Source organism: Rissa tridactyla, chromosome 2 (assembly GCF_028500815.1).
Source record: "Rissa tridactyla isolate bRisTri1 chromosome 2, bRisTri1.patW.cur.20221130, whole genome shotgun sequence".
In the NCBI taxonomy this organism is placed as follows: Eukaryota; Metazoa; Chordata; class Aves; order Charadriiformes; family Laridae; genus Rissa; species Rissa tridactyla.
In genome coordinates this window covers 37,542,273-37,561,816 of record NC_071467.1, presented here as the reverse complement: position 1 = coordinate 37,561,816, position 19,544 = coordinate 37,542,273, and the positions used below count along the sequence as shown (strand labels likewise).

At 37.2% G+C, this 19,544-nt stretch overlaps 1 protein-coding gene across 3 annotated transcripts in view; it reads left to right on the top strand.

Annotated features, from left to right (window-relative positions):
* Positions 1-19,544, top strand: part of C2H8orf34 (chromosome 2 C8orf34 homolog) — a 187,511-nt gene that overhangs the window by 65,460 nt on the left and 102,507 nt on the right. For 2 of the 3 annotated variants that reach the window (XM_054193000.1, XM_054192999.1), the window contains 2 exons: positions 3,216-3,344; positions 17,960-17,988. In XM_054193000.1, coding sequence (XP_054048975.1) covers positions 3,216-3,344; positions 17,960-17,988 — 158 coding nt within the window. The remainder of the gene's footprint in view (positions 1-3,215; positions 3,345-17,959; positions 17,989-19,544) is intronic. The other variant, XM_054193001.1, reaches the window with a different exon arrangement.

Genomic DNA, 19,544 nt, shown 5'->3' with positions numbered 1-19,544 from the left:
ATGCTTGTTGATGCTATAGTTGGGAAGATACAGGATATATTTTAAAATAACATTTGTAAACAAGCAGAAGATGAATCTTGAAAGGAGAGACACGTGCCACATGATGTAATGAAGTAGATTTTTAGTTTTAGTATACATTCATTAGTTAGAAGAGTAGGCAAGTAAGAAGAACTATGTTTTCTCTAGAAGTAATAAAAATTTCAGTCAGTTCTAAGTCTGCTTAACTTACCCTTCAGTTTTGGTTCATTAAAATGAACCAAACTCATTGTTGGAACAAATTGTATTAAAAGTCTGAAATGTTCCATGACAGCATATCTGTTTTGTTACATTTTCACTGAAGTACAAAATGGTTCACTGAAACACAGACTGTTGTACAACAGCATGCAAAGCAAATTTCCACTGTGTTTTTGACTGGTTTCCCACCATCCATCTAGTGAGATGCAGTCCAACTTCCTGTGTTTGTGGGACATTTCTCTGAAATTAGGGACCAGATAATTGTCTCTTGAGCATGTTGCCTTACTTTCCAAGGATAGAGTCTTGATACTCTCATTTTCCTGATGCAAGTTGGTCCACATACTCGGCAGTTGCTGGTCCTGGAAGCTCCACAGCTGTTGAGTAGAACTTATGTTTGTTTTGTTTGGCTTCTGACTCATCACAAAATTGTTTGGTTTCTCAAAAGTTCTGTTCTTTGGTGTTTTTAAAAATGTGGTTTGTTTCAAATTGACATGGTATCATATTCCAGTTTGTTGAAATTTTCTGCAACCTGGAAGCTCGAAGGTTGTTAATCTCTGTACGTGGTTTTACGATATTAAATTATTGTCTGTTTGTATTTTTGTGATAATACAAGTTTTCTGTGGTGTGGTGAGTTCAATATAAACATGGAAAGAAAAGTCTGTCAAACTGCTAGTAGGCTAGAGTGAGTGATGCTGTAGAATATAGTGTTGGTACACTGAAGGGAGAAGATCAGGTTGCTAATAAGCAGGCAGTAAAGGAGCATGTGATCTCAATGTAAAACAAAGGTGAGCAAAAATAGACCTCACTATAGAATTTCTTTTCTAGTTTACTAAATATTTACATTTACAGTTAGTAAAAGTTTAGAAAAAAATACTAGGTGGAACACTTTGTTACCTGTAAATAAGAAAAAGGATGAGAAATACTGAAGTTGTGCTTTTAAATTTAAATTAATTATACTAGGGTGTATGAATGGAGCAAATTTTTGGTCACACAAAAATTTAGATAACTTCTTAGATAACTTTTAATGAACATAGTGGTTTCTAAACTAGGAATTATGAATTTAATGATTGGCATTAAGTATCAACAAAAGTTATAAGCTGTCCATCTGAGTAGAGGCTGTTCGCATACCTTAATCCCTCTATCTGTTCACTAGGAATCACCATAGCTCATTATTTCCATTGTCCTCTGAAGGAAATAAGTGACTGTCTTTTTTGAACACAAAGCAGAACTGGACTCTGAGACACTCCAACTTGCCCCTCTCTTCCCCTCTCCTTATTGAGGCTTCCTGTGTCTCTTTCTTCCTACTTTTATCTCTGTAGGTTCTTTTTAATGTCTCCTTTGCCTTCTGTCTTTGACTATGTCTGTAATTGCAATCTAATGTATTAACTTCCCCAATACTTACCCAGGTTCCTGAGTGGGTGCTGCAGATCAGAATATACTCTGGGTTGTCAGTCTCAGTACAGATGTCCAGTTTGAAGATGGCTTGGTTTATGTCTACGGGAGATGGAATCACATTCTTTCTGACAGAAGGACTTAATCATACCATTGTCCCAATTCTTTACCTGTAAAAGATGGCTATTGACTTAACTTCAGCTTTTCCATGTGGAGTCGATCCAAAGTGGATGGAACAGATTCTATATTCACACAGAGGGCAGTCAGCAATAAGGCAAATTTCGATAGCAACAGTTATTTAACACATTTTATAAGAGCTGCCAGAACTCGAAGTCAGACCATAATTTCCTTGTACCATTGTAAAAGCACTCTGAAATTCCAAATGATCATAAGGTACTGCTTTTTTTTTTGCATGATCTGTAGGAGTCTGCAACTTCCTTTCTTAGCGTGTAATGAAAATGAAGTTTGTAAGCATAAATTAGTTGTCAACTGTCAAAATAGTAAATAAAAATTTCAAAGTTGGCCAGGATATATTGGGCATTATAGACTTTGGGTTTGACTTTATTTTTAAGTGATTAGTTAGCAACCATTGATAAACGCAACTGGACCTTTCTGTTGGGAATGTAGCCTAGGCATCATAATCTTCACACCAGCATGTGCCGTTCTCAGCAGGGTAATGCTGTGTTTGGAGTCAAACCAACAATTGCATTTGGTGGCGAAGACAGCAGATCACTTAGTTCAGAACACTGGCAAAAAGAACATGTTAAACTGCAGTTCTAGACAGCATCATTTTTGTTTTCATTTCTACAAATTGTTCAAAATGTTCACATTGGTCAGTGCAGCTCTGTTCATTGTCAGTCTTACATATGTCAGAAACTCCTCTTCTTCCCTGCCATTGTAGGTAAAATTAGCTTAGCAGTTGAGAAACTGTTACTTTAAAATTAAATGCAAGGGTTTGGTAATAGATAATGAGTAGGAGACTGCAAGCTTAGGACTGTGCTTCCCAAAGATCAAGTTTGTTTAAGTATCGGAATAAAGATACAGCATGAGCAATAGGGACATATTTTGTTTCACTGTTTTTATGAACTGTTATATACACTTTATGATATTTTTTAAAAAAATGTATATACATGTTGTTATAAAAGCTTTATCTAAATTTTTTTTTCTTTTTGATAAAATGACTAGCAAAGACAAGAGTACTCATTTTCATTTTGACATTTTTCCTTATTGGCCCCTAGGACACACAGTTCAGTTTTGATGGAAATGAAGTACCTTCACAAGCAATATTTTTATTAACTTTTTCTGTTATTGCATTATTTTTATAATTTCTAATTGTTAATATTAGCAATTCCTGTTTACCAATTAATTCAGTCACAAGAATCATCCCAACTATGCATTTGTTCATAGGTGTTTTCATTTTTACTTCACACTGTCCAAAGAAAATGTTTCCAGCTGTTAAAATAGGAGGATAGTTAAGTAATTTCCACTGAAGGTACTTGAGCTTGTAAACTCATTGTGCAGCTTTTTTTCTACTGTAGGAGTCTGAACTACCAAATCTAAACTTCATCTATATATCTGTGTATATTTAGTGCCAAGGTCAATAGAGCATCCTAAATGGGATTGGAGGACAAAACCGGAGAACCATGATTTTGATGAACTAAATCATATTCTTCAAGAGAGCAAAAAACTTGGAAAAGCCCTTGAGAATCTGTCTCGCAGTAAGTTGATTGATTTTAGTTTTTTAATGTAACCATGCAGCCTGAATTGTAATTTCAAAGTATGTATCAAGAAGGTGGTCTTCTATTCAATGAAGACTAAGTTCACTGACATCAGCAGTTACACTCCTGTTGATGAGGTTTACAGAATGTCGGAGATAATTTACTAGCTCTCCTGCTGACTGAAAGTACTTCCCCTGCACCTCCTGTTCTGTTATATTAGTTTTCTCCCAGTTTAGTGAGCTAAATTAACTCATAAAAAGATCAACACAAGAGGCTGGTTTAAGGAAAATGTTAGGAACGTGCGGCAGTGAGACTACTCCTTTGGGTGGTAGCAGTAAGATTGGATTAACCTTTGTGAAACCTTAACCTCGTTGATGGAGATCAGACCTGTCACTGAAAAACAATTAAGTATTTTGTATCCTTGACCGCAATTAATTCCTTCCGGTTTTCAAATGCAATTCAAATAAATACTTTAAAGCATACTCAGAAACATGGTAGCTAATTATTAAATAACAAAACCCAAGTACTGTCCCTTAAAAGACATAGTCAAACAGGAGCAGCGTTTAAAAATAGCATGCTCATGTAAGTAGTAGCTCTGAGAATTACTGGATATAATAAGGAGTAGCTTTTTTTTTTTTCTTTTCTTTCCTATAGAAGAGAATTCTGAAGTACACTGGTGGGAGTAAACACTACTAACAATTATCAAAGTATGAAAAGTACAGTCTGCCATGGTACATGAAAACCAAGTATGGTGGGAGATATTTGAATGAGTAATATTTTCTTTCTTCTCTCATTTAATTTTATCCATGGCACTTCTTGATTCACTGGAGAAATTGCAGATGGTGAAGTCAGAAACAGAGCTGAATGAAGAATGGAAGATCTGTTTTGTGGAGAATTTTGAGATTCAGCATTTTTCTAAATTGTGTCAAATACCCAAAACTAGTTAGCACAAATTCCCTCTCTCCCAAATGTTTTAGGCTGTTCACAATAATTATATTCTAAGCAATTTTCATATTTATATTAATTATAGTAGTTTAGTTACAGGGCTCTTTTCAAATACATTCTAGTGAATTGGTCTATCTGCCTCTAAGGAGCTAAATCACCTTCAATCAGGGTCTCTGATTTGCAGCCCCACCATTGCCTGACCACGTTATTGTGATGGGTGCGAGTGTCGTTTTTCAAGCTTTTCTCCTTTAGAGACTTGTAACCAAGCTTAACACAGATCGAGAAACATTTTTTTTCAATTTCAGAAGTGTTATGTATTCATTGTCTGGAGATACAAACCAATCCAATGTGAGAGTTCAATAATAAAGAACTAAATCCAGTCTTCAATCCTACATCTTTGTCTTTCCTTGTGAATATTGTTTAGGTTCCACTGAACTCTGTCTTCCTTATACCTAAAATACAGTTTGCAGCATTCTATACTTCTCTTTGCCACGAAGTTTTCTAACTGGGGCAAAACACTGCAGCTCTTCTGGGTCCTACACGTGGCCTGGAGGTGAATGTACCTGCTCAGTGTTGTTGGAGTCAGGTTTTCATAAAGTTATTTCACAAATGAAACATTCTTCCTTATTTCTTGCTAGTACTTGATGTTTTCTGATGATTTATCAAGATAATATGGAATTTTAATTCTATCCCCCAGAGTGCTTTAAATCACTTGCAGTGTAATACTAAGTTCACTTTCATGAATGTGCTCTCTATTTCTTCATCCAGATCATTAATGGAAATATTGTCAGACCTCTTCATGATTCCATTTCAGATCTGACAACCAGCCCTTGAAAGCTACTCAGTAAGTGCGTTTTTTCCCACCAGATGTTTATCAACCTTGCAGTGATTTCTCCTAGAATGTAATTCTCTAATTTGTTTACTGGAGTATCATCTAGGACAGTAAACAAAGTCTTATTATAGCTGAAGTATTTTACATCTGCTTCCTCCTCTTATCCACTAGGCAGGTTTCCCAGTTGAGAAAGCAATTAGACTGATTTGATGTGATTCATTCTTGATAAATTCATGTTTGCTAGTTCTTATCACCTTTCCAATCCATTAGATGTTGATGGTTTATTTAACGGTTTTGTCAAATATTCTTGCTGCTGTTAGATTTAGTCCTGCTGGTTAGTAGTTTCCCGTGTCTTCCCTTTTTCTTTTCCAAAGAAAGATAACAGTATTTGCCCTTTTCTGTCCTCTCCATTCCTGAAAGACAGTTGCTAATAGATTACAGGTTTCTTCAGCTAGTTAGTTAAGTGCTCTAGAGTGCATTTCACAAGATTCTTCCAACTTGCATATATCTAAGTCATCAGAATATCTTTCAGCTTTCCGTCTTCTGGCCTACAGTTTTTCCTCTTAAAATCACTAGCGTTAAGCATCTGTCCACAATTAATTTTTTTGTAAAGACTGAAGCAGTGAAAGTGTGGAACACTGGGATTTCTTTGTATCATCTGTTATTTGCTTTCCTTCTCTTCGATGTAATAGTTCTGTATTTTACTTTGTCCTCCTTTCCTAGTGTATTTATAGTATCTTTTCTTGTGGCTTTTTTTGTTCTTTGGTAGTTGTTACTCATTTTGCGCTTTAGCCTTTTTGATTGTATCATTTAAACACTTGCATCGGATTAATTCTAAGCTGTATGTTCTTGTTGCCAGTTTTTGTACTCCTCATTTTCAGATCACTTCAAGAAATAAATCTGTTCTGTGCTGTGATTTCTTATGTGTTAGGATGATATAAAAATTAAAAACAAAAAATGTGGAAAGTTTGGAAAAAAAGAAAACGTATAATTTTGAAAACAAACGTGGCTTTATTGTTCTCCCAAATGAAGAATACCGATTGCATATAGAAAATATCTTAGAGGGTTTCAATGAATAGACACATCTAGAATTTTAGAAGTATAAAACATGTGATACTCTTTCTGTGCTGTACACAAACAAGCATCCTATGTGAATTTTACAAAAGCCATGACAAGGTCCAGCAGCTACCTTCTCCAGTGTTAATGCTTGTTTTGGGCAGGTTAGTCAGTGGTTTTGATTCTACTAGCATGTCTGTAAAGTCTATGAGTCTAATGCTACATTTGGTACTAATCTTGTTTCAAAGCAGTATGGGACAGGCACCTGTCTCAAGAAATAGTTGAGTACGCAAATGATCACAACGCACTATCAATGGTTTTTTACAGCACCCTCTCATTTCATTCTTCAGTATTTCATCAGGGAAGAGTGCCACATAAAACTAGATGTTTGAAGCTAAATGAATTTTCCATCAAGTCCTGGAATTCATTTCCATTTTTAAAGATAAGCTTGGGATCTTCCAGGACTTCATTGCCTGCTACGCAGCTGACACAGCCTGTGAACTAAACTCTAGTTTCTATTGCTTCATTCGCTATGCAGTCCTAGATATCTGCTTTGAAAACCTGTGCATTTCACACAAAATTAGTACTTCCTGAAAGCTTTGGAAGGTGAGGCTCAGGCACTTGGATGACTGGTCTCTCCTATGTTCAGTCCTAGTGATTAAAAGTGAAATTCCTTATATTTGCAGCCCCCCTCCCGAGCCCCATCAAGACAATGTGTGAGTAATTCTGTGCTGCAGTAGATCTGAGAAACCAAAAGTGACTTCACACTCAGCATTAAAAGTATCTTACAAGTTTGAAAGACTGGAGAAGAGTATTGCCATAATGATGGTCTAAGTGCTTTAGAGGGTGATTTAAATACACCATTTTTGAAAGGCCTCCTCATGTGGGAAACCTAGGTTTTGTTTCCTTCTCCAATCAGCTGTGTGTCATTGAAGTGGATTTTGAACTGTCAAGTCAACTATTTAGGGGAGATTTTGGTTTATGAAGTAACGTACAGGAATATACTGCATTTCCCTTCTGCATGTTTAGTTTTCTTTGACTGCAGGGTCTCTCATATTTATTGCAGTCATCCTTCTCCCTCAGCTGATCATAAGTAAGAGAAGTTCCCTGTTGTTCCAAATGTATTTCCCCTTCTGGCCTGTTTGCCTTTTAAAGAGAATTGAAATAGCCTGTATAGCTGAGGATCTTGCTCATGAATATATCTGTCTTCACCCCCAGTCTTCTAAGGATGGAAAAATAGATAACAAGAGATAGAAAACAGTGAATTATGAGTGTTTTGAGTGGGAAAAATGAGGCCTAAATCAACAAGAGCTTGCTGCAAAGTAGATAGGAAGTCTGCCTGCTTTGGGAACTACTTTATATCTTTTATATGAACAGTTAAGGATAAGATTGCATATTGAAAATGTGTGCTTATAGGATGTTTCAATTTATACATGGTAACAGCATTTGATGACACTTAAAATGTCCTACTGTGAGACAGGTACTTTTTCATAATTGCACATAGGCTTTCAACAGAGATAACCAACCTTTTGTTAGTAATGTTTGAATACTTGTTAAGGCCAGGTCTATACTGCAGATCAGAGGGGAAGAAACAAATTTATCATGCTTTGAATTCAGTAGACATACTAGGGTCAGAAAATGGTATTAAGTTAACATTAACCAAAGCTATTTGGGGACCTGTTGAACTCAGTTAGTTGGAGGGAATCCCAGAAATAATGGTATTTAGTTATAACCAATAGGAAAAAAGTACTCTTTTGTTTCTTAATTTGAAGGGGAGTAATCAATAAATAAATAATTACTAAGAAAGCCATCTGCAATCTAGTAGGAAATATTGCTGGAAACCATAGAGAATCATAGAGTCACAGAATGGTTGAGGTTGCAAGGGACCTCTGGAGGTCATCTGGTCCAACCCACCTGCTGAAGTAGGGCCACCTAGAGCCAGTTCTCCAGGACCATGTCCATGGCTCTTGACAGTCTCCAAGAATGAAAGATCTCCGAGTCCCTCCAGAGTATCTCAAACAGTTATTTCTCATAATGTTAGAATGACTTGATATTGTTTATGCATAGCTTAAGAAAGACAAGCATGATCTTACCTCTTTAAGAAAAAGATGAAGTTGTGAAATGTAAAAGCGTATGTTCTGTTTATCTTTTACAAGGAAGAAGATAAGCAACAAGAGTAAATCTCTCATAATAATGCGTGTAGAACTAGTTCAAAAAAAGATCAGAATATGTTAACAAACCACTAAAATCATGTCCTCGTTTTTGTAGATGAACCTGCAAGTATGTGGGATGTGAGAAGTTTAATATATACATCATGAACTACTTCAATGCACTTAGCAGTCTCTGAAACACATTAGAATGGAGTTTCATTTAGAAGCATCTACACTGTAAGATACTATTAGTGATTTACATTCTGGTTATGGAAGATGTACTTGAATGGAATGCCAGTAACATTTATCAGAGACTCTGAATTTTCTCATTGAAACTAGGCATTTCTGATAATGATTATATAACTGCAAATGCACACCTGCATGACATGTAACTAGACTTTTATCAATCACCTCATGAGACGAATTGCTTTAAGACATAATACTTCAGTATTTTTTTTCAATCATACACAGTTGTTGGTCTGAAACGGGCCTTAGTCTGTAAAAATGACTTATCCATGATCAGTTGAGCATTTAGCCCTAAATGTGTTCTGCAAATTGAACCACAAAACTAGTCATCGGTATTCTGTAGAGGATTTTTCCTTTCTTCTGTTCAGGCTGAACTTTAAAATCGTGTTATTCTTGTGTGAGATCAATGTTTGTGATTTATTTTGAGATTGACATTTTTAGATAAGCTCAATCAAACCTTTAAGGATGATAATTTTATCTCAGTACTGCAGCTGTTATCCAATACTGCCTTTGCTCATAAAATCCACTTGCTTTTAGTGTCATGTATGAGTAATAATACAAAATAATGATATTTTCTGAGATTGAAACAGGAAGAATGTGAACATAATTATTGCTATTCAATTATAAAGGGGAGCTTATGTGGCCAGGAGATCACTGTTACTTCAGTTATGAATATCTTTTTCCTACAGATGTTAAATTTTTAATTACCTTTGTGGAGGTATTTGCCATTCTGATCTAGCCTACTCTATGTTCCAGGATTAAAGTCTGTTTTTGAGTTACAGTGTCCTTTTCTGCAACAGTTTTTGACCTGCTAAAGGTTTCCCTAATGCTATTGCAGAACTGGGGGTTGTGGGACTGTCATCTTAGATATGGTACTTTCTAGTTCTTAGCAGAAGAGGGTTGGCATTTAGGAGGTTGTAGAAGGGTGAGCTATGACTCTGTCCTTGGCTACTGGCTGTTGGGGGCTACCAACCTTAACCAACCAACTGTAATGTATATCTTTCCCTAAAAACAAGAGTTCTGAAAGATTCTGCAGTGTTGATTATTCTCTTCTGAGAGGCCTAAGAGAGTTTCTGGGACATAATATTTGGTGGGTACTTTGTATTTTGTTTCTCTCTCTGCCTATCTCATTACTCACCAAGCCTAATTCTGAAACCTGTATTCTCCATTGCAGTAACTCTGAAATTTGCATATAGAAATGCTGCAAGTCTAAAGCACAGATTCTTTTGCTGGGGATTAATTATTTATTTTTTTTAAAATTCATGTTTCCTAGATAGTGACTATACTGATGTGTAGTGTGCTGATACGTTAATGTGTGGTACCTTGTAGATGACACTGTTTGCCTTGTTCTTATATGGCTAGATAATGGGGAGGAAAATTATCCTAATTCAAGATGGATACCACTACAGAAACTTGATACATAGTTGTTTAATAATATAGGGACATATGCCCCTCATTGGCAAGACCTCTGAGGTTTCAATCCAACATGCCTTTGCAGAAAATCTCTGAGTTACTACTGGAGGAAATATGTCTAATTTTGAAAGTTGTAAAATGACTCAATATAAGTAAAGGAAATAATATAAGAATGTCTATTATTACAGTCAATGACAAATCTATTTTTAAATTCCTATACAGAAATGCTTGAGCTGGTTTAGCTCCTATGTATGTATTTTCTGGGGGAAATGCTTTGTATGCTGCAGCCAGAGCAACCATTTTATGTTCTTTATAATCCAAGGATGGTGTGAAATAAATAATTTTAATTTATCTTGTGTTTAATACATGGTGCAAACAGGCACAAGGTCTAGAGTTTAGTATGCTGCCCGCTGCAGTATGGCACAAGGTTTTGCCATGGGAAATGCAAGTACATCTGAGATGGCCTGTCCCACCAGTGAGGGAACATATGCTTCCTCTGATTTACAATGGGTAGGAGAATGCGTTGGGACAATTAACTCCTGGGCAGTTGATACATGAAGCGTTATTCCTGTGTTCATGCTCAAAGCTGCAGTATTAATAATGGTAGAATGATAACACCGTTTCTGTCCTGGAGTTTGTTACAGAACTTACGACACACTGTGAGGTTGCCAGTCCAGCCATCCACAAGTTCTCTGGCCTAGACTGAAAATGAATTTTGTCAAGTTAATCAGAGTTGCGTTGGAGTTGTCTTAGTATGTCTAAACTCTGTATGTCAAAACCTGTCAAATCCAGAAGGATTTGTTTGGCGAGTAGGAAAACTGGCTATTGGGAGCTATGTGGCCATCTTCTGGATGTTTAGGAAAATGCATAAACTGTTTGCTCCCATTGAGCTGAATAATATGTCTATCAAGCATTAAAGTAATAGCATTTTATTTTCTTATGACTAGGTACACATTAGATTTGTCAGATGTTCATTGTGCATTTAGAAAAATGTAAGTCTTTACAAAATTTCAACTCATTTTTGTTTTGTGTTATCTCTTTCTATAATTATTTAAAGACCACAAATAGAAGCTTGTGTTTTATCTTGTGTTTAATACATGGTGCAAACAGGCACAAGGTCTAGAGTTTACTAGGCTGCCCACATAATGGTAGCAAAAATGGTAGATACCTCGAGAAGTTTCATTCTTATCAGAACGCCTGTTCTATAATTTCAGGTTTATATAGCATATAAAGATATTGCAACTTTTTAAGTTCATCAGGAATAATGCAGCAGACAGGGATTTTATGACTTGCCATTTCAAAAAGACCTGAACTCATATGGTGCCTACTGTTTTGAAATTTAATTTTATGCTGTTGAATTGAGAGCACTGAAGTGTAAAAATCACTTTTCAAAGAGGAATAATACCACTGAGTGGAGAGGCATTAGGTACTGGATTAGTTGTATTTGTTGCAGGAGAGCAGCAACAAATAAAACTCTTCTGCTAAGAACTGCATATGAAAGAGCTAGGCGTTTTTAAGGCTCATGGAACTCATGTTCATTTTTCTTTTGAAAGAAAGTTCATTTCCTGGTAAACTAGAAACGGAGCAGAATGTCCTAAGCAGGAAGTCTTCTCTTTACTGTGGAACATACTCATTCTAGACTCAAAAGGGAATTTATTTCGTTAAAACATGGTGCAGATACATTTTGGGAGGCGTCTTTTTCATCAAAGAAGATGGTATAATGCTGTAATGATCATCATCTTTATTTCTTCATTCATGGTGATGGAGGATGCGGAGAAGGTGGAGTTACTGAATGCCTTCTTTGCTTCGGTCTTTACTGCTCGGCCCAGCCCTCAGGAGTCCCAGGCTTTGGGGAAAGTAACAGGGAAAGAAGACGACTTCCCCTGGGTTGAGGAGGATCCAGTGAGGGATCAGTTAGGTCAATTAGATATTCACAAGTCCATGGGCCCTGATAGGATGTACCCGAGAGTGCTGAAGGAACTGGCGGAAGTCATTTTCGGGCTGCTCTCCATCATCTTTGAAAGGTCCTGGAGAACAGGCGAGGTGCCTGAGGACTGGAGGAAAGCCCATGTCACTCCAGTCTTCAAAAAAGGCAAGAAGGAGGAGCCGGGGAACTACAGGCCAGTCAGCCTCACCTCCATCCCTGGAAAGATGATGGAACAGCTCGTTCTGGGCATCATCTCAAGGCATGTGGAGGAAAAGAGAGCTATCAGAAGTACTCAGCATGGCTTCACCAAGGGGAAATCATGTCTGACTAATCTGATAGCCTTCTATGATGGCATGACTGGATGGATAGATGAGGGGAGGGCGGTGGATGTGGTCTACCTTGACTTCAGCAAGGCGTTCGACAGGGTCTCCCACAGCATCCTCATAGGGAAGCTTAGGAAGAGTGGGTTAGATGAATGGACAGTGGGGTGGAGAGATAACTGGTTGCAAGACAGAGCTCAGAGGGTCGTGCTTAGGGACACAGAGTGTAGTTGGAGGTCAGTGACGAGTGGTGTTCCCCAGGGGTCAGTACTGGGCCCAGTCCTCTTCAATATATTCATCAATGACCTGGACGAGGGGATAGAGTGCACCCTCAGCAAGTTCACTGATGACACAAAGCTCGGGGGGTGTGGCTGACACACCGGAAGGCTGTGCTGCCATACAGAGAGACCTGGACAGGCTGGAGATTTGGGCAAAGCGGAACCTTGTGAAATTCAACAAGGGCAAGTGTAGGGTGGTGCACCTGGGGAGGAATAACCCCATGGACCAGTACAGGTTGGGAGCTGCCCTGCTGGAGAGCAGCTCGGTGGAAAGAGACCTGGGAGTCCTGGTGGACAACAGGATGAGGAAAGGCTGAGGGATTTGGGTCTCTTCAGTCTGGAAAAAAGACAGCTGAGGGGGGACCTTATCAACACTTCTAAATACTTAAAGGGTGGGTGTCAGGAGGATGGGGCCAGGCTCTTTTCAGTGGTGCCCGGCAACAGGACAAGAGGTAATGGTCACAAACTTGAGCATAGGAAGTTCCACCTAAACATGAGGAGGAACTTCTTTACTTGTAGGGTGGCAGAGCACTGGCACAGGCTGCCCAGAGAGGTGGTGGAGTCTCCGTCTCTGGAGACATTCAAAACCCGCCTGGACGCGTTCCTGTGCAACCTGCTGTAAGATGACCCTGCTCTGGCAGGGGGGTTGGACTAGATGATCTCCAGAGGTCCCTTCCAACCCTGTGATTCTATGATTCTACCATTGTGCTGCTGCAGATTGCCGAAGGGATAGAAGATTGGGAACAGAAATCTAAGACAACCATGTAAAGAATGGTTTTGTATATGTATGGGCAATTTAATAATCCATTATAATTTTAAAAAAGGTGTGACAAACAACTGGTTTAGTATTTTAGGTATAAAAAAGCCATAAGGTACATGGGTAACATGGTGAGATATGTTTTGGGGCAATCTGCTTAATGTAGGCACGATAATATTAATTAAAGTATAATAAGTATTAATAAGTTATGTTGTTATTACATTTTCTGGCAGTCATGTTTCACTTAATTGCAGTGTTCCAGACCCTTCTTGCAATCAGCGACTACCTTGTTTTTCCAGTTCAGTTCAAAAACCAAGCGATTGACAGGCTGAAAGTGTGCCAGTTGAGAGCGGCTGTGCTAGCATGGACAGCCCCACTCCAGCTTTGTTGCTGATCAGAGATGGCAGTAGCTGTGGCTGTGGAGCGTTTCTGAAGGACTGTGAAAGCATGTTCAGACCAATTACTTTATTGTTCCAGCACCCTTACAGCACAGAGGGTCATTACACTCAAAAGCAGAAACAAGCGCCCTGAATCTGTCTGTGCAATTCACCAGGCAGCTGAGTGGGCTGGGTGATTGTGGTGCCTGATCAAAGTTCAGCACCTTTAATTACTTTTAAAAGGGAGGATTTTTAAAGGCATGAAATTGGCAGTTAGGTATCTAACTGTAAATCTTGTCTGTGAGCCTTAGCTGATGGTGGCAAGCAAACCTCTCACCCCAGTAGTCAGAACACTGCATTTTCTCATTGCAAAAAAGTAAGAAAGGGAGACTATTGTATAGTTGTCAATCATAGTATAATATAAAACTATAGCAAATGTTGTCTGTGAGAAACAGCTGCTGTGAGAGAAAGGGGAAAGCATATTCCTTTATTTCTGAAGGATTTGCCTTTGACATCAGAAGACCTTCCCCAACAAATGGAGGAGAACTTTTTCAGCAGTACCCTTCTTATCCACTGCTCAGTGACTTGAGGCAGAGGAATGATGAAGCAGCCCTAAAACTTCCATTCTCTATGTTTCACCATCATGCAGAGTCAGGCTTTAAATGCCTGAAGCTGAGCAAAGTCAGAAACTAGTAACTAGTTCCTAGTAATTTATATTCTAACAAAGCCATTGGATTCAAGCTTGAACAAACTAGGTGTGTCAGTTTTTCTGGTGATGAGGATTCAGTTGTGATGGAAAAAGGCTACAGTTTGAGGAAGTGGCTAAATTGTTAGGTAATAACTTTTAGTGTGTGGACATTTTAGCTATACTTTTGGATGTTTTGCTGAAACCTAAACATAGCTGTTTCCATTTAAAATAGTTTTATGGAATGGGCTGTCCCTTTGTCTCTAGTGCTCTGTGATTTTTACAATGATGTTTTCCTATTGAGAATATATAAAAAATAAAATTTATTTTTTCCTTTTCGACGTTGTATGAAAACCACAGCGAAACAAAATGAAAATAACTATAAGAGTACAGAGAGCACAACCAATTATGTGTTGTCAAATATACAAAATAAGTGAAAAGAGGGTTGTTGTTTTGTTTTTTTTTTAAAAAATGCTGATCTCTGGATATTAGCAATTACATGAACTGGAGATAGCAACCATTGTTACCATTACTTTGTAGAAATTAAGTTTTTTTTAAATTGTCCATGTATTACTTGAAAATAAAGTAACTGACAATGACCTATTTGCCTACCAGAAAGCCAGGAGTGTGCTAAGGGTTAAGAGAATAACAGAAACCCTAAATACTCCTGTATGACAATTCTGATAGTTATGACTATCTGTCAGGATTCTGGATTAAGGTGTTTTGGGGTTTTTTGAATGTTACAGTAATATACGCAATGGGTTTAATTTTTCGGGGGACTACTTTGTCCAAATTGGAGTCCATATTATTCCACCTGAGATCTGCATCCCAAAAATCACCTCACTGTTGTGATTTTCTGTCTACTGCACACAGGGTGCAAGGCGCCCCTCTTCTTAACTTCAGCCGTGATATTTTGTCAGTTTGGCAACTGCAAAAGAAAATTGGTAAGAGTGGGCACACACTAAGTGTGCAGTAGTGCCTTGGAAGAAAACGAGAAGCTTTTTTACACACACCTTTTAATGGGTTAATTTATTCCAGGGTCTGCTAATGGAGTTGTATTATCAGGAACTAATGGACTTTTGCTAATGTTAATGGAGCTGAAGCCATAACATAAAGGTCTGTATAACTGACAGTGTGGTAAATCCCGCCTCCAGAAGAATCATCATGCCAAGATTACTGTAACAAGCTCCTTAAGAAATTTCTTCCCAAGAATCCTTTATCTTTTCTCTTGTTACCACATCAGAGAGAGAGAGAGATAAAAAGAGTTTGCAGGTTTAATTTTTGATTGCAAAAAGTTTTCTAACTTATTTTGGCAAGATGTCCTCAGAAACTGCTATCTCTCTACATGCTTATCTAAGAAATACAGTTCGTTGTGGTGTCTTGCTACTGTTTGCAATTTAGTAAGGAAGAAATTTGAGGCATTCTGGTCAATTCAATTACTCAGCTTAGTCTTCTCTAAATTTAGAGTAGATTCTGGGGAACCAATGGGACTTATTTAAAAAAGCATTTTATTAAAAGCACTCCTTTAGATTATGGATGTTTTTCAATTTTATGTGCTTATATGTAACTTGATGAGAGAAGTTAGGAGCTTTTTGTGTAAGGCCTATAGTTGTACGTACAGTTTTTCCCATTTTCTATTTGGTACTTTACTGCTCTTTGATTAGCAAAACAGGCAGTTGAATAGTAAAAGCATTTGGCACTTTTTAGAATGGAGTCTTGGAAATGGCAGAGTTACCTTTAGTAGTTTCTTTTGCTATATTTGAAAATAAATATTTTTAACAAGTAGGTCAGTACAAAGAAAAATTGCTTTTGTGTCTGCTCCCAGGTTTCAAAGACCCATTCACAGTGCATCTGTGAAAGCAGAAGAAAAGGGGACCAACCTCCAGTCTGAGGAAATAAACCCACATCAAAACAAAATGAACTGTCTTAACATTGTGGGAAATTGCTGAGAAAAGGTAGTTTGTCCATTTAGAAAGAACATTTGTCATTGCAAAATGGATTGACCTTGGTTATGCAAAATACATCCAATGTGACGGAGAGCTGGTTGATGGAAATCAGGTTTTCAAAGTTGAGACAAAGAAACCTTGAATAATGTTTTTATTGCCTCCAAGAGCGCAGTTATCGTTTCTCTAGTAAATGCCCATTGAGGACTGAAGGAATTCATGACACATTAAAGTCCTGTTGAATGATTCAGGTTGGTGCAACCTGCTGATTATACTGTATGGACATAAGTGTGGTGTCTGGGCTAAATAAAAGTCTGAAGTTATTAAAATGGGTTAATTGCTGTGAGGAATAGAAGGATTAGGCAAAATAGATCTTTTTCAATACAGTCTACTTTATAATTATTGAATGACTGAAAATATTCCATTAACTCCTGGCATATTTCTTAGGTGTTGATCAGCTCTGAAAATTATAATTGCAGTTCTCCTAGCACTTCACTGTTTTTAAAACCAAGAATCGATATAAGGAAGTCATCTAAACTGAGAATTAGCCATATAGAGTTAATGATTGAAAGCACAGTAAAAAACCCAAGCAATTAATGTAGTTATGGTATACCAAATAGTAAGAAATAAAAATGTCATGGAAATAAGCTTGTAATTCTGCAATCTTTAGTGTGATTTTTAGAAAGAACAACTCTCTGCTCAGCTGATACTACATATTTTGCCATATCATCTCTTGCATTCTTTGGAAGAAGTTGGCTTGATAACATGATATGAATTAGAAAACAACTTTCAAGTGTGTGTTCTTCCTATACATGGGTACTTCTCCACTTTATTTTCTCCACCAGGAGATGCTTTCCTTTGGTTTTTGAATTGAAGTTCTAACCTGGAAATGTTTTTGATCAGACCTCATACGAACCTGGGAAATGCTTTGCTTTCAATACAGCTGAATTTTCAACATGATAGCATTAAATGTACGATTACTTGATCTCTCCATGTGATATGACTGAAGCGTGTAGATGTGTTAAAAATTCTGAGACCAGCTGTTCATATTTAATAAGCTACAGGATAGTCAAAAGAGCTAGATGACATGATGGAAGCAAGCATAGGAAAGCCTCAGGCAGGCATCAGCAGAAAGGACAAGAGCAAATAAAGAAGTTCTTGTTCAGATGGTTTAGAAAAACTGTTTTGCATTCTATTGTGAAATTTTACTTTGAGATTTTCCTCTCTTTAAATTCCATCTGTTTTCATAGAATGATGGAGAAAGAGAGAAGAGTCATGTCCGTGTTGCCCTGTAATTGCAGCATGATGTTATGCATGCGGGTCATGGTGAGATTTGCATAATAGTGTGTCCATATGTAAATATTATGTTGATGGTTTAATTTTAGAAAGCAAGTAGAAGTATACTTAAGCTTGTTGTCACTTTACTGGCACATCTGCTATTTCCATTTCTATAGTTTTTTGAAAACTCATTTTGATAATACTGCAGCTGAGGAAAGTTAAGAGTATATTGTTTCCAGGCAATTTCACTAATGGAACAAAGTATGGTACATTTTATGGTACAGCAGTGTGCAGAGAACAATATGTAAACTTCTCAGATTAAACCTTACTTTCACTTACTGTAATAAAAGACATTTATAGAAAGAATGTTTCTAAATTTTATATTTTTTTCATCTGTTTTGTTTTCAGGCATTGCTATTTCTGATGAACTTGATAAGGTAAGATTTACTATATGCCTAATGAACAGTACAAAAAGACAGATGATTGTGATAATTTTAGGCAATGAGACCTGCATCTCCCTGTACTGGCATACACACTTCAGTTCTGTTGGATTCAGAGGAAGTTCGGGTATGGAAAGCTATATGCGTAAGTACAGTACATTAAGAGCTTGATCCAGGATGGGCTATCAACTATGGAAAAAAAATCTCACTGAGTTTAGGAGACTCTTAATGAGGCCATGGAAATGTTTTTGATCCTGATACCATCTTTGCTCAATATAGTCTGTTGGGTTACTTTATATACTTTTGGAAACATTTCGCTTTAAATACCTTTTGTTCATGAAGTCATGAATTCTACATTCTCAGATGTGATTTGTGAGAATATTTAGGAATAGTTTTTGCTCCCTAGATTCAATCAAGAACGCACAGGGCATAAAGATCAGTCTTTACTTCCTTGCTGAATGCAACAAACACTGATCTCTTCTGTTTTGGCTTCTTTTGATGTATTATGCAGTTAATATAAATTTTAGTTTTAGCTATAATGAACTCTATGCTGAAAGAGCAATCAAGCTAATTTTTCAAAGTTCCAAAGGAAACAAAACACCTTTCTCTTCCCTAATTTCACCAGTGAACAGCAGTACACTTCTAGTGCCAAGAATCTTGGGTTGTGTTCTTGGTGTCAAAAATCATTACTATCAGGGAAATAGGATCAAAAGGTATATAAGACACAGGAATAATGGCTAATATAGGAGACAGTTTTTTAAATATCTTTCCTTTCTCCTGGTAGAATGAGGGCACGAACCTTTCTTACTCAAGTGCGTATAAAATATCTCCTCTGCGTTCTCCAGGAAAGGCCAGTTAGACAAGACTTGATCACTGATAGATCCCATGCAGTCATGTGCATGTGGGGCTGCCATTTCAAAATGATGGCCTTTACTTATCATTTTGCCCTTGATCTTGCTTTCTCTTGTTGTTCATATTAAGAGTATAACAGTGTCTAAGTCTTCCTTCCTACTATTTCCTTAACTGTGCTCAGAGGTGATGAGAAATACAATTAGAAGGCCCTTCCGTTAGAACCCTTACCTTTAAGAATACTTATGAAGAACTCCACTTGGTTTTGTTTGTTGAAAAAAACTATGAAATACTGTTTGTGTGTGGAAGAAGACGTTTTGGGCTAGGGCTAGAGGCTGTTATCATATATTTTTTACATTTTTTAGGAGATACTTCTATGTTGTTTTTTTTAAAATAGTGATAGATTATTGTTCAAAAACATTCATGTTTTTAAATGTAATTATTCAGTGTGAAAATTGAGATGAGGAACATCATTGGTGAATTTCCTCAGGGCCCGGTCTGAGAGAAGAGTTAATTTTCTTTTTATTAATGTATACTTTATTGTTTATGATTTGAAATTGGAAGATGATGTGGGTTTTTTTTAAGTAAAACTTGACGTTATGTTATATACATTCAATAGCATATATTACCTGACACCTTTGCAATACTGCATCTGCTTTAACATCTGTTTCTGATGAGGACAGCTAAATTGAACGTTCTCGAAA